Source organism: Anabrus simplex, chromosome 10 (genome assembly GCF_040414725.1).
Source record: "Anabrus simplex isolate iqAnaSimp1 chromosome 10, ASM4041472v1, whole genome shotgun sequence".
NCBI classification, from domain to species: domain Eukaryota; kingdom Metazoa; phylum Arthropoda; class Insecta; order Orthoptera; family Tettigoniidae; genus Anabrus; species Anabrus simplex.
Genome location: NC_090274.1, coordinates 101,256,935 through 101,271,795, shown reverse-complemented (window position 1 = coordinate 101,271,795; position 14,861 = coordinate 101,256,935). Strand labels below are relative to the sequence as shown.

The window sequence follows — 14,861 nt, the reverse complement described above, 5'->3', positions numbered from 1 at the left end:
GGCCCTCCAAAGTCGTAAAATACTGTCAGAAGTGAGGTGGCTACTCCATCTGGAGAGCTGCTTCATGAAGAACGAGAAACAGTTCATGAACCTGAGATGTAATCCTCAATATACAAAATTACGACACGGGTTTCTGTTCCAGCATGTTAGACTCTTAGTCAGGTTCCAATGGGTTAATAAAAGTATAGTTTGAGAATTTGCATGGTTTAAAAGTAGAAAAATACAGAAAACCATCTTTGGAAGAAAGGCTGAAAGAGAAATGCAAGGATGTGGAGCTTCATGGTCCTAGGAAAGGTAGAAACTGCATGCAGGAAAATCAAGGAAGTCATTGGGGAAAGGAAAACTACATAAGAAAGAGTAGTGATGGCTGATACAACAGTGGTCATGGATTGGATATGGAGGAACATAGGCAACAGCTTGCTGATAATCCTATGAAACTGCAATCCAACGGCTGGGCTCATTTCGTATGTGCATCTTTCCCACTGTATCCAAACAAATCCCCTCAACAAGAGCTCAGATGAAAAAAAACACAAAACAGAAATATAGCAGGATCATACCCAGCACCAGTATCAAGGTAAAGAAGTAGATGATAGGGTTCTGGAAAAATAAGAGGCTGTTGGTGCTGATGAAATGGGAGTCCTAATTTTGAGGTCAGAATTTGAGAAGTTTTGAAAGACCTAAGAATAAACAAGGCACCAGGAACTGATGACATATCCTCAGAAATACTGACCATCTCAAGGGAAACTAGCATGGTGAGGTTATTCCCTTTAATGTGCAACATGCATGGAAAAGGAGAACTGCCATACAATTTTAGGACAAATGATGTTATATCTATTCCCATGAAAGTGGTGCTGACAAGTGTGAAAACTATCGCACCATTAGTTTTGTATGGAAAGACAATTTGACACTGAGTTGGAGGACATCAATTTGGCTACACAGGAAATGTAATAACACGTGAAGCAATCCTGACTTTACATCTGATTTTAGAGGATTGAATTAAGGAGGACAAGCATACATACATAGTGTCCGTAGAACAACAAAAGGCATTCATTATCAGATACCCAGAAAGAAGTTTAATTTACAATCTGCACAAAAATCTGCCTCTGCGATAAGAATCGAAGACCTTCAGAAAGCAGTAGTATTCCACACGGGAGTGAGGCAGGACTGGATGTCCCCCCTCCTTTAAAACATTCATATAGAAGTAAGAGGAATTTGGAAAGGGTATTGCAATCAAAGGAGAAGAAATAAAATCTCTGAAGTTTGCTCATGATATTGTTATTTTATCTCAGTTTGCAGAAGATCTGGAGAAACAGTTGAATGTTACAGACAGAGTCTTAAGGAAGGAGTATAAGATCAAAATTAATAAATCCCAAAGGAAAGTAATAGAGTGCAGTAGAACGAAGTCAGCTGATGTAGGAAAGATTAGATTAGGAAATGAACTTCTAAAGGTAGTAGATGATTATTGTTACTTGGGTAGTAAATAAACTAATGACAGCAGAAGTAATGAGAATATAAAATGCAGACTGCAGGCTAGCACAAGCAAGGAAGGCCTTACTTCAGAAAACAAGTTTGCACCTTTCAAACAGTGATAAACGGATTACTTAGCTGTTTCTGAACATATTTGTCTGGAGCATGGTGGTGTACGGAAGACTAACATGGACGATAACTAGTTCAGGAAAAAAGGTAGAATCTCCTGAAATATAGGGTTAAATATGAATGTTGTAAATGAGCTGGAAAGACCGAATCATGAACGAAGAGATACAGAATGAAATTGGTGAGAGATCAATTTGGCTAAATTTGACAAGAAGAGATAGAATGATTGGACATATCTTAAGACACCCAGGACATGTTCAGTTGGTTTTTGAGGGAAGTGTAGTCAGTATGAACAGTAGGGGTAGAAGACGATATGAATATGACAAGCAGATCAGAGCAGATGTAGTATGTAGTAGTTATCTAGAGATGAATAGGACACCACAGGATAGAGGCACATGAATAGCTGCATCAAACCAGTATTTGGACTTATGACTCTCAAACAATAACAATTGAGAAATTGTGTCCTGGTTAACAGAGACTGCAATTCGTTTCCAAGAAGACATGCTGAGAACCTGATTATATTCATTAAGCATGATGAAGAAGCCAGTAAGTGCACTTATAAAATAGACTGTCTTTAAGCCAAACATAGTCATACTGTATTACACCTTTCTCCATATCACCCAGAATTGAGTCCCATTAAGTTGATATGGGCAAGTGTCCAGAATGGCATTTTTGAACAAAATGTGGTGTTCAGAATGGAAGCATCACTATAATTTATGGTGAACAAATTGCTTCCAATACAAATGAGGACTGGAATTAAAATTTGTGAGCACATAAATAAATTTGAAGATCAGTAATTTCATGCAAAGGTTTATTGGACCATGGTAAACAGAAACGTGGGAAGTGAAATGGACTGAAATAGTGACAGTAATGGAAACAATACTGAAACCACAAGAGAACCTCGTAACAAAATCACAGACACTGCCAGCAGAAGTGAAATAGGCATGGATACATAATATGATGAAGCAGTGTGAGGGGCAATCACTAAGAGCTTTAGTATGCCTAGATATAGTGACAGTGAATGATCCATAGTCTTCCATCAAGTGATGAACATACCGAGTTATGTGTAATGTGCAGTTACGAGTGCAATTATTGGAAGTAATTGTGAAAGGCTTCTTAACAGGAATACTATAATTTATGATGAGATTGTATGCTTCATAAGGCATGCATTATACAATATCCTCACTTATACCCTCCTATGTATGCTTGAACCTAGTCCTTGTCACCTTCTAACACAGTGACTTTGTGTCCTGCACTTAAATGAGTATTCCCCACAATTTGCAAAAGCTGTACCCAAAGACTGTGACTTTGTCCTCAACACAACAAAAGCAATGTAAAAAAGTAACCTACACCGTCAGAAATTTTTCTCATGTACAATATACAGGCTGACAGGTTGAAAAATTATGGTATATCGAGGGAGTAACATATGACCATTGTGCTGAAATCAAATGCTGGACAGAAGAAGCAGAGTCCACCTTCATTAGCATGTGGCAACGCCTACCCTGAAAAGATCTCAGAATAAAGCTCAAAAAGTGAATAAGAAAGTACTGTGTCCTCTCCACCCTACAAAATACTGTAGAGCCCTATATATTTTATTACCCACAGAAAAGAGAATCCAAACTTTCAAGATATGGATATATAATGGCAAATTGTGTAATTCCAGTGGGTTATTTTCAGGTCTCATCAACGGAGATAGGTCTTATTCCGAAAAAAGGATAGGAAAGGGCTGGGAGTAGAAAGGAAGCAGCCATGGCTGTAATTGTGGTACAGCCCCAGCATATTAATATAAAAATGGGAAAGCATAAGAACCATCTTCAGGGCTGCCGACAGTGGGGTACCACACACAACCATCTGTCGACCTCAACTTATCAAGACAATTTAACTCATGAGTCTGAAACACATGTATCACATTATGAGGACTCCTAAAATGGACAATCTGTTATGAGTAATGTTTTGAGGAAAAAAATTAGGCAAAAGAGGACTTAGAGGAAGACGGACATCTCGGATCAATATTTTGAAGAAATGGGTTGGAGCTCTTTGGCACATGACAAAAGGAAGACAGCCATGCTCATAGGCTAAATCCGGTTAGGATAAGGTAGCAGCGGTAACAGTGAAGAATTACATGTAACTAATCTCATTATTAGACCCGTATTGAACTATGCTATGATATACTAACAATTTGTTGGTTATTTTGATCCACCTTTTCAATACAAATTACAGTTTGTGTTGCTAAGTTGTAATGTTACAACACTAATTTACCGGGACATGCTTGTGAATAAAAGCGAAACATGTCCCGGTAAATTAGTGTTGTAACATTACAACTTAGTAACACAAACTGTAATTTGTATTGAAAAGGTGGATCAAAATAACCAACAAATTGTTAGTATATCATAACAGTGAAGAAACCAGCCGCCAGATGAAATGCAGTGGAGGGACTTTGAACAATAATAGCTGCTATGTATTACCTAGCATAATATTTCAAACTACATGAAGAAAATATGAAAATCGTTTCAAAATACTGGAAATCTCCCTATACATCTTTCCAAGGATCTGCAAAATATCTGCTTTAAAATGAGGAATTGCTCAATGAAGTCTATTCAGAAGTTTGTTACAATTTTCATTATCAGAAAAAGTCTTCAAAATATCAGATTAATTCAAATGTGTTTACCTGTGTTTCTCTTGGCACTGCCAACTCTGATTTTGGTTCTTCTTTCAAATGCATCTCTTCTGATATAATTTTGTAATTGTCCTGTGGAACAGTTAATATATTAGGCAAATTTTTCAGAAACATCCAGAAATGTATTTATATATGAGTGTTAACAATTCATCATTTGCTAGTAAATGCGACAGATTCAGTTTCAAAACATCATTATCACCTATCAGAAAATCTTTATGTCGAGTATCCATAAAATGATGACAACTAAGGGACCTTCAGAAGTGGAGGCATTTCATGTTTGAATGCTCAGAGTTATTTTTGAAGAGTAGAACAAATATATAATGTCTAACCTTCCAAAATAACACTGAATGAACACAAATATGTACAGACATACAAATAATCTGCTCATTATAAATAAACCAATTCTGAAATATTAAGAACTTCATAATTTATCACTGTTATGTTTCACATCCTGTACCAGGAAATAAAACTCAGCAGGAAAATGTAGCTTCCATATTTCCTCTTGTATATGAAGTGCTCAGCCTGAAGGCAGAGTAGGACTTCAACAGCTCTACCATCAGCTGCCATAGAGAGCTAGGTGTCACTGAGGAGGCAAACTAAGGAAATGAAGAGTAAGGCAGTTATCCATTGCTTTCCTCTTCCAGCCAGACAGTGCTATTACTTACCCGTCTTTAATGCTCACACCGAACTGTGCACACAGACCAGCTATTTCACATATTTTCCTATAGGATCTGGCAGTATTAGGAATGGTGTTACCCATACTGCTCATACCTCAGTCACTTTCATATTGTAAGAGGCAAGGATGAGACTGAGACCCAAAATACAAGTGACAAATTGGTCCTGGGCAAATCCAGAAGACAACAGGCATTGAGCACACAGTATCTCACCAGAGATGGATTAAGACAGGCCACCTCATATGGAAGTCATCAAGGACATAAGCCCTAAACAACACAGAAAATACAAACAATTATTCCAATAGGTTATCTACAATGTCATAGAGGGCCTCTGTATGCCTGACATCAGTGCTCCTTGTGAAGGCACGAGTACATATGGTCCACTGACAGGGATATTGCGATTTGCTTTACATTGCACTAACACAGATAGGTCTTTTGGCGACGGTGGGAGAGGAATGTGCTAGGAGTAGAAAGGAAGTGATTATGGCCTTAATTAAGGTGCAGCCCCAGCATTTGCCTTGCATGAAAACAGGAAACCATGGAAAACGATCTTCAGGGCTGCCAACAGTGAGTTTGACCCACTACTTCCCCAATACAAGCTCACAGCCATATGACCCTATATGATTTTTGGGATCAGCACTGCTTGTTGATAGTTCCAAAATCATGAAGAAGCCGTAGATCAAATACGTAAATGTAGTATGGAGCAAGTTCTTGAAGAGTACCAAGACATGTGTGTACTTCGTGAACTACAACTGAAAATACATATTTGATAGTAGACTTCTCATAACATTCAATTTCCAACACACAGTGCTCCTGAAATTGTTATGGTGCTTCTTAGATAGCATCTGATGAAATTTTTTAAACTTCACATTTTGTTTACCTGTTTTGCCTTTTGCTTTTTGTTTGCCTTGTATACTCATTTGCAATTGGCTGAAATTTCAACACACAGTGCTCCCTAAAGTGCTTTAGTGCTTCACAAACAGCAACTGATGAAATTTTTTAAACATCACATTTTGTTTATCTGAGCATTGTCCTTTATACTTATTTGCGATTGGCTGATGATGGCCAAGAATAATGGTTGAAACCAGTACCAATTATAATTATGTAGGAGTGCAAAAATTACATTTCTTATTTAATAATAATAATGTTATTTATTTTACGTCCCACTAACTACTTTTTTAAGGTCTTCGGAGACGCTGAGGTGCTGGAATTTAGTCCCGCAGGAGTTCTTTTATGTGCCAAAAATCTACTGACACGGGGCTGTCGTATTTGAGCACCTTCAAACAACACCGGACTGAGCCAGGATCGAACCAGCCAAGTTGGGGTTAGAAGGCCAGCGCCTTAACCATCTGAGCCACTCAGCCCAGCAATTCTTATTTTAATAGTACTGAAAGGTTGAACCATCATATATCTTCTTTTAACTTAATAGTGTGTAAAATATACCTCTAAATCAATTAAATATGTGCAGTATTTGCGTCTTTTGCAGTGTTACATAATATCAGCTACATATCCACACTGGCGTTACTGAATTATATACCTACAAGACTTTATTACATGCTCCTAATCAACACAAACTTCCAGGTCACTTCACTGATAACTTCAGGCCATGCTGCCAATGAGCAAAAACACAGACTGCACTAATGCAATTTTAATCTTGTATATGATGAGCCAATAGAGCCCAATAAAGGTATAATTCTTTTGTAGTGCACAAGCACTGACATATGTGGATTGCTGCAGTGTAATGAGTCTACATGAAACACATCCTTTACTTATCATTATGGTTGAATTGCACAATATGGAAGATATGATGCAATTATTGTTCTTTGCCACAGTGCTTAGAAATTCATGTTTTTCTATAGGAGTCAGTTCAAAACATTTGCAACAGCCACAATTATTCTTCTTCCTTCTTCATTTTAGCCTGCTGTGGACCATGTTATTTCAACCGTTTGCATCCTTGAGCTTTAATTCTTCCCCAGTATTCACGCATTCTCGTTCTGTGAGCCTCCTTTCTTTCATCAGTCCACTTCTTGCCTGTTTATTATCATCATCAATATTCTGAATGGAAAAATTTAGATGAGAAGGACCATTGCTTGAAAATTTTGTTTCATTCTTTATTCTAATAGCAAGACTCTTCCTTAATGGGGCTGACTGATCAAAAATCACCATCAAGGAGTGAACTAAAAGTGAACCAACAATCAAATCAGGTAGCATTTTTTAGTATCTTGTAATAAGGCAATAAACTGATGATTTTATGTAAGAATGCATTTAGTATTTTGTACTGCGTAAAGAACAGAGAAATCTTCCAGATAACTTCAGACCATGCTGCCAACAGTGGCAAACACGGACACTGCGCTAATGCAATTGTTATCCACGAGCACGTTATGAAAAGGAATAGATACATACATACATGCACATTCATTATAGACTGTTATACTTTTTGGTGTTCAGTCAGCAAACCTCTGTGAATGTACTAATCACCACAATAATCCCTATTTCCAACTAGTTCTACATGTCTTATCTTTATATCATTAGAAACTGAGTCTAATCATCACCACCTTGGTCTCCCTGTATTCCTCTTACCCTCCATGACCAACACCATCATTCTCCTAGGTAGCCTATCTTGCTCCATTCGCCTCACATAATACCCCCCAATGCCTCAAGACTACAGCTCAATCCATAGGGTTCATTCCTAATTTAGGCTTATTTCTTAATAACAAGTACCCCCCTGCCATTGTTAGCACCTGTTTTTACCAGCAATCATTCTTGCTACTTTCATGTCTGTTACTTCTAAATTTTGAATAAGTTATCCTGAGCCCACCTTGCCTGGTATAGTGATTATTAAGATACGTTGATAATCGTTGCAATCCTTCCTCTTTGCCTGCTTATAGGTCGGTGCAATTACAGCTTCCATCCAATCTGAAGGTACCTTATTAACACTCCATGATAAACTTATTTTATGAAGCCTTTCCAACCCTTCCTTCCCACTATACGTCGCAATTTCAGGTCTAATTACATTTATTCCTGCTGCTTTATGACAATGGAGTATATCTATGATCCTTTCCTATTCCTTAAGAACAATTTCACCAACATCATTGCTCTCTTGACACAGAAGTTGAAAAACAATAGGGATTGCAAGTAATATATGACACAGCGAAGTAGCAGAAGAACGACTGTGTTCTATGAATGAGAAAATTATTCAGGATAATTAATATGATTAGTGTGATGCTGTGTTGTCTGGTGGCACGTTTACTGTTGCATGTGAATATAAAAACTGATTAAATCTAAGTGATTTACAATAAGTGTGAAGTTCCTCTCAAGTAGAAAGAAAGTTTCTCGCAGGCTATGTGCTTTAGGAATTAAGACTGTAAGGCATACTGAAAAGATATCTCCATCATTAATCCTTCTATCAAAAATAGTGTACATGAGCAGAAAGTTTTACAAATAGATTTCCAGTAAGGTTGGTAGATTTCAAATTAGGTTGGCCATGTATATTTTTTGGCAGAGTAAAATCACTGTTTAAGTCTTCACATAAATCTCCAGTTAATTCAAGGATGCTGAAATGATATTGAACCTAAAAATAATCCATGGATAAGAGGATTCTAAATGTGGGTTCATATACATCCAGTATTTTTCAGTTACAAAAACTCAAACAACAACAAAAAGAAAGGCAAGACCCATAAGCTAAAAATATTTAGGTATCATTATTACATCTGAAATGGATAATTAAAAGAAAATGCTGCCACAATAATAAATATGCAGATGCACAGTTGTTACAGTTTATAAATATAGATTACAGTCATTACTAATATGCATGGTTCATCAGTCCATGGACTAGAATGATGCAGCTTTCCATGTCAATTTATCCTGTCCTACCACTTTTTCTCCAACTGGTGCAGAGTTAAACGGATATCAGAAAATTTATATTTATTCCCCTCATGGCATTCGTATTAACAGACTCCGATGTAATTATGGCGAAAATAATGATTGATCATTTAACTAAACAGCTTTACAGTATGTAATTACACCATATCTAGGTTATGTTAGGTTTTCGGTCTGTAAACATGGCAGGGCACTTCACCCATTCAGAGGTCTAAGGGATAGCACTGTAGCTGAACTAATATTTACTACAATTCTTTTATCATATTAACATAATGGCCTGCCCAATCACTCTAAACCTCTAGACTTGCTCCTAAACGAAATTAATGAAATCCTGCGGAAAATTGTTTCTAAAAAGATAACAATAATAAGGTTGTTACAACATTCCTTCAGTTATGCTAGATTTCATAGAACATTAATAAAGCTGGCTCCATGATTTAAAGGGCAACGTGTCTGCCTGTCACCGGATGGTCCCAGTTTTGAATCCCTGCTGGGTCAGGGGTTTTTCATTGTAAATGTTTAATATACCTGTCCTGGAGACTGGGTGTTTGTGTCATCCTTAACGTTCCTTTCCTCACATTCAACACTCTACACTTCCTCCATTCCAATTACACGCAGGTTCATATTACATGGTGCAAGTATTGGCAAAAGATTTCTATAGGTCGATGCCCTGAACAAATATCATTAAAAAATAATAAATAAAGCTGTTGCAGTACCTACAGCCACACAATCAGGTCAGGTGATACCAGTGTTGTAATATCATGGTGGAAAAATAGGTGGTAACTATTTTGCCATTAACTGGTTTTTAAATGCAGTATAAGATGACTTTTCATTTCATTTCAATGAAATATTTAACCATCTCACTATCCACATGTCCGACTCGTTGGCTGAATGGTCAGCGTACTGGCCTTCGGTTCAGAGGGTCCCGGGTTCGATTCCCGGCCGGGTCGGGGATTTTAACCTTAATTGGTTAATTCCAGTGGCCCGGGGGCTGGGTGTTTGTGATGTCCCCAACATTCCTGCATCTCACACACCACACATAACACTATCCTCCACCACAATAACACGCAGTTACCTACACATGGCAGATGCCGCCCACCCTCATCGGAGGGTCTGCCTTACAAGGGCTGCACTCGGCTAGAAATAGCCACACGAAATTAAAACTATCCACATGTGCCCTGAAAATTCATCACCCTAACAGCAAATACGTATAGTACTCCCCTAGATTTATCCACCTGTGCAATCTCAAAAGCAACACTTCATAAAGATTTAAGAGTATTGTGACAGTGGACAATCAAATTATCAAAGTTGAACATCAATGTTATAAAACATTTTCAATCTGTAGAAAAGATGAGTAGACAGCACGATTCTCATATATCTCCTGAACATCAGTTACAAGTAGAGTTATTTAACCAGTGAAATTCAGATGACTGCTAAGGGTTTGATTGTAATCACTATATAGTTAGCTGGAATGATACTTACGCATGAAGTAATTGAAGTTTCCTCAAAGAAGATTGGTTCCTCTTTGACCTTTATTTCCAAATCCATTTTAAATAGTGTGCGAAGGTATAGGCAGTTTTGGGATGTAGATTATTTCCACAGACCTTGCACTGAAACATGACCAACAAACACTATTATTGCTATCTTAGAGGTGAAGCTTCCATGGTGTGAAGAATTATTTAGTTTATATTTCCGGGTTGAACCGTGTTGTTGGCAATACATCCCATGCAGTTTGCCGATGTTTCGAATACATTGCAGTATTCTTTGCCAAGGCGACTGAAATAGTGATGAGTCAGTCTTCCAGGCAGCAGTCACAACTGCAAGAGTGGCCCTGACCTTAGTCTTTTATATCCTAGCACTTCTGGCTGACATAAGCCTCTGGCTGTCTCGTGAGAATTCTGGAAGGTATGTGTAAAAGCCAGGTAGTGGGGGATTGCCTGCGCTGTTATGTAAACACGCAGGCCGAAACCCCAATTACAATGCAATGTACTCAAAACTTTGGCAAACTGTACGTGATGTACAGACAACAGCAACACATTTCAACCCAGAAAATAAACCAAAGTATTATTGCTGTTTTGTAGTCAAGCCTGTAGTTTTAGGTGACTTGAAATTGTGCTCATAGCCACAGGACCTCCAGTTTTACCTGGAAACTGAACCTCAGGGATAAACATTTTCAATGAAAGAACATCCCACACCCAAGGAATGGGATTCATTTGCACACCACTTGTGAAAAGCATGTGACTATGCAACTTACATATCACCCACTACACTGGGAGTCTAATGACTGGTTTGATGTACCTTCTTTTTTCATGATTTGTTTATATCATACTGACACCGATAGGACTTATGGCATTAAGGCTAGGAGTGCAAAGCAAGTGAATCTGGTCTTGAATGAGGTAGAGTCCCAGCATTTCTTTGGTGTGAAAATGAAAAAACACAGAAAACAGTATCTAGGGCTCCGACTTCCTTCACACTCCTAGCCCTTTCCTATCCCATCATTACCATGAGTTATATCTGTGTCAGTGCAAAGTAAAGTGAACTGTAACAAAAAAAACAACATTCTACAAACAAACCTTCCAAACTAATCTTTTCTTGCTCAACTTGCAGGGAAAATGATCCGCTTTTAGCCACTGTGAAGACACAATTACCACGCCCTGTCCCTCCACTAGCTATATTGGCTATGTAACTTTTGTACTGCTCAATATAAAACTCACTCTCTTTACACTAGAGTCCAGTGGTGATTCAGATACAATATAAAATTTGAAAATCACTATTAGGAATGTTCTGATATAGTACATTCAGTTTTGTTTTCAATCCACAAACCTTCAGATAGTAAGTGGTAAACCCAGTCTTATTAATAACACTTGCAAATTATCCTGGATGTTAATGACAATTGTGGGTAAGCACTGTGGCACACGTATTTTAATAAGCCAGTTTCTTACACAGATATAGCCATAGGACTTCTCTCGATGCACATTACTCACGGGCTAGCAGCCCTTTTAAGAGATAATATACAATATGTTGAATTCAGTAGCAGTTTAGCCAGATTCCTTATTGATTAAACAAATTATTTGATACAGGAGAGCCAGGTACTCATTGGCAACTTTATCCAAAAAGTTCCAATCAATACTGATTTTGCTACAATATATACTGTATGTCCATTACAACAAACAGCTTCAAACTGGTTATGAACTCCTTTGTTACAACAGTTCCATACTGGCTATGAACATTATCAAAATTACTTTAATGAGCATACATGAATCAGAATGCTTCCAGAACTGACTGTTAATAATGGTTTGTTGAAATTAGTAAATGCATTTGTGAACTGTATAAACACCTTCTACGAATTGTTTTAAACCTTAAAAATCACTGTTCCAATGAGAAGTACTGCATGTAATCACACCATTTACTGGTCGAATCAAATGTGCATGTATAGAACAAGCAGTCCCTGGTACTGAACGCGCACTGCTGGCATTGGCTCTGAAATGGTTCTGAATGAAGTAGAACAGCATGAATTGTGAGCTCACAGTTCAGAAGCAGTTCTGAATTTCTGTTGGAACAGCATGTACACTGCCACCAAAAAGCATTGGCACAAACCCTTTTTCGCATCTAATACAATTGTACAAATACTAGGAACATTATATGTATACCATTAACCCTTACTCAATAAAGGAAATAATTTGTATATTAAACTATTTTCTAAACACAACATGAGCACATATATTCTGTTACATTACGGTTTAATCCCTCTCAAGAAAGTATTGGCACACTACGTTGTTTGTTATTGAGCTTTACAGACAGCACCGCATGTACCAGATTTGTGCAACTGGAGTTGACAAACAGATCAGTCGCTTGCCTGACGCCATTGTAAGGGTCATTCTCTTGCCATGATGAATCCGAAGGTGAAGGAGCATTCCCTGTTGTTCCGCACTAAGGTGGTATTCTTGCATTTGCAGGGTAAAAGTTACAGTGAAATTGGTAAAAAACTTTCTGTTACTTTTTCAGCAGTGCAGGCAATCATCAAGAAGTTTCAAGAGACTGGTACAACAGGCAATAAATGCAGATCTAGGCGTCTAAGTGTTCTTACATGTGGGAAGTGTCGGAGCATGGTTTGTCTTACACTAAAAGAGCCCTTTAAAATGCAAGGTCGATTGTATCGGACATCCAGTCAACTTCCAACAAAAAGGTCATTTGTCAAGGTATTAGGAATGTTTTGAACACAGCTGATATTCATGTGAGATCTCCCAGAAAGATACCTTTTATCTTGTAAGTTAACTGAAGAAAACACTTCCAGTTCACCAAAGATTATTTCAATAAATCGATTGAATTTTGGAATTCTGTGATATTTTCTGACGAAACCAAGTTTAACTTGTTTGGATCTGATGGAAATATAAAAGTGTGGCGCAAACCAAATACTGAGCTCCAATCATAACATGCTCTACCAACAGTAACACACGGGGGAGGAAGGCTGGTACTTTGGGGATGCATGGGAACTTCTGGTAATGGTGCCTTGGCAATTATTGAAGGTGTCATGGATCATCGTAAATATGCCGATGTGTTGCGAGGCCACTTATGTAGTAGTATCCAGAAACTGGGTCTTCATGGCATCTTTTACTTTCAACAAGACAACGACCCAAAACATACGGCTCTGCGAAAGCAGGAGTGGTTACTATAATGCACCATGAGGAGTTTTCACTTCACACAGAGCCCTGATCTTAACCCAATAGAGCACCTTTGGAATCACTTGGAGACAAAAGTTTGAAAATGTCGTTCTACGGGGAAGCGCGGGCTTCAGACGGTGTTCTTGGAGGAATGGTCAAAAATCTCAGGAGAGATAACTCGCAACATGGTTCCCTCCATGGCCAAGATGTCTACAAGCTGTCATCAGTGCCAGCGGTATGCACACAGGCTACAAGACTTGAGTTAAGTGAATTACAGAGACTTTAGCTTCATTTGTGTATAGGTGTGCCAATACTTTTTTGATGTGCAGAGCAACTGATTTTGTTTCGTAGATATGTATTTTTGTTGTGAGAAACCAATTATAGGCTACTCAAAGAATCTTATATTTACTACTGTACATTTCAATCAACGTTATTAGTGTGGAATTTGTATATAATGGTAAGTGTGTCAATACTTTTTTCGTGCCAGTGTATACTACAGCGCATGAGCAGGCTATTCAGAATCAATTCCGTACCATGTTGGAAAATAAACTTGCTTGTTTTATCACTTAGAATGGTAGCTGAGATATATTTAATGTAGACAGCCTACATTTGGCCGAAAATCAGAATTATCTTGCCGATGATCTTTTATGTTTAATTACGAACTGAACAATAAAGCTTACCTTAGTTCCTATCTCGTAAAGTACGTGTTTAAAGTTCCTTATGGAGATTTACAAGACTGAGACTTCTTTGGACGCGGCGTAAAACGTACGAAACTGCAATTACCTGAAGTAGAAAATCTTATGTGAAACAGCACAATCCACGGAATAAATCTACACAAAAAGCTGCAGTATGTCCGAGATACACAGTGCAAAACAAATTAATTTGAACATTAATTAACAACAAGCCAACCACTTCGAAACTAAACCGGAAATAGTGAATAGGGCTCCTCACCAATTTATAACCTGTGTGTTGTTCCTCGACCGTATACATACACACCCGGTATCATTTATTTATCTCAAGCTAACTACTGCACTATTAACTAACAATACAGGCGTTTCCCTGGTGGGCTTTACACGTGGTAGTGGTGGGGGTAAGGTTCGGCAGTGTTCGGTTATTGGTGTTGATTAGGAAGGGCGTAGGCGTTGAAGGTGGGATCGGATATAGTGGGGTTACTGCCTGCTCGATCTGAGAGGGGTATAGTAGTCATTACTGATTGATAGTGATGGGCTAGCGACGGAATCGAGTAGAATCGAGTAATGTGCTCTTAGAATCGGTATTACTCGACTCCAGACTCGAGTCCAAGCATACTGGTGTCGCTATCTGTGGACATGCCTTAGAACTTAAATCTACTGTACTGGAGTGCACGGCATTCAGGGTCAC

General features: G+C 38.2%; 1 protein-coding gene across 1 annotated transcript in view; it reads right to left on the bottom strand.

Moving 5' to 3' along the window:
• Positions 1 to 14,270, bottom strand: part of LOC137502351 (uncharacterized) — a 66,759-nt gene extending 52,489 nt beyond the window's left edge. Inside the window, exons 1-3 of the mRNA XM_068229360.1 lie at positions 14,162 to 14,270; positions 10,303 to 10,430; positions 4,262 to 4,342 (exon numbers count right to left, since the gene is read on the bottom strand). Coding sequence (XP_068085461.1) covers positions 4,262 to 4,342; positions 10,303 to 10,368 — 147 coding nt within the window. The 5' untranslated portion in view covers positions 10,369 to 10,430; positions 14,162 to 14,270. The remainder of the gene's footprint in view (positions 1 to 4,261; positions 4,343 to 10,302; positions 10,431 to 14,161) is intronic.
• Positions 14,271 to 14,861: the final 591 nt, after the last annotated feature.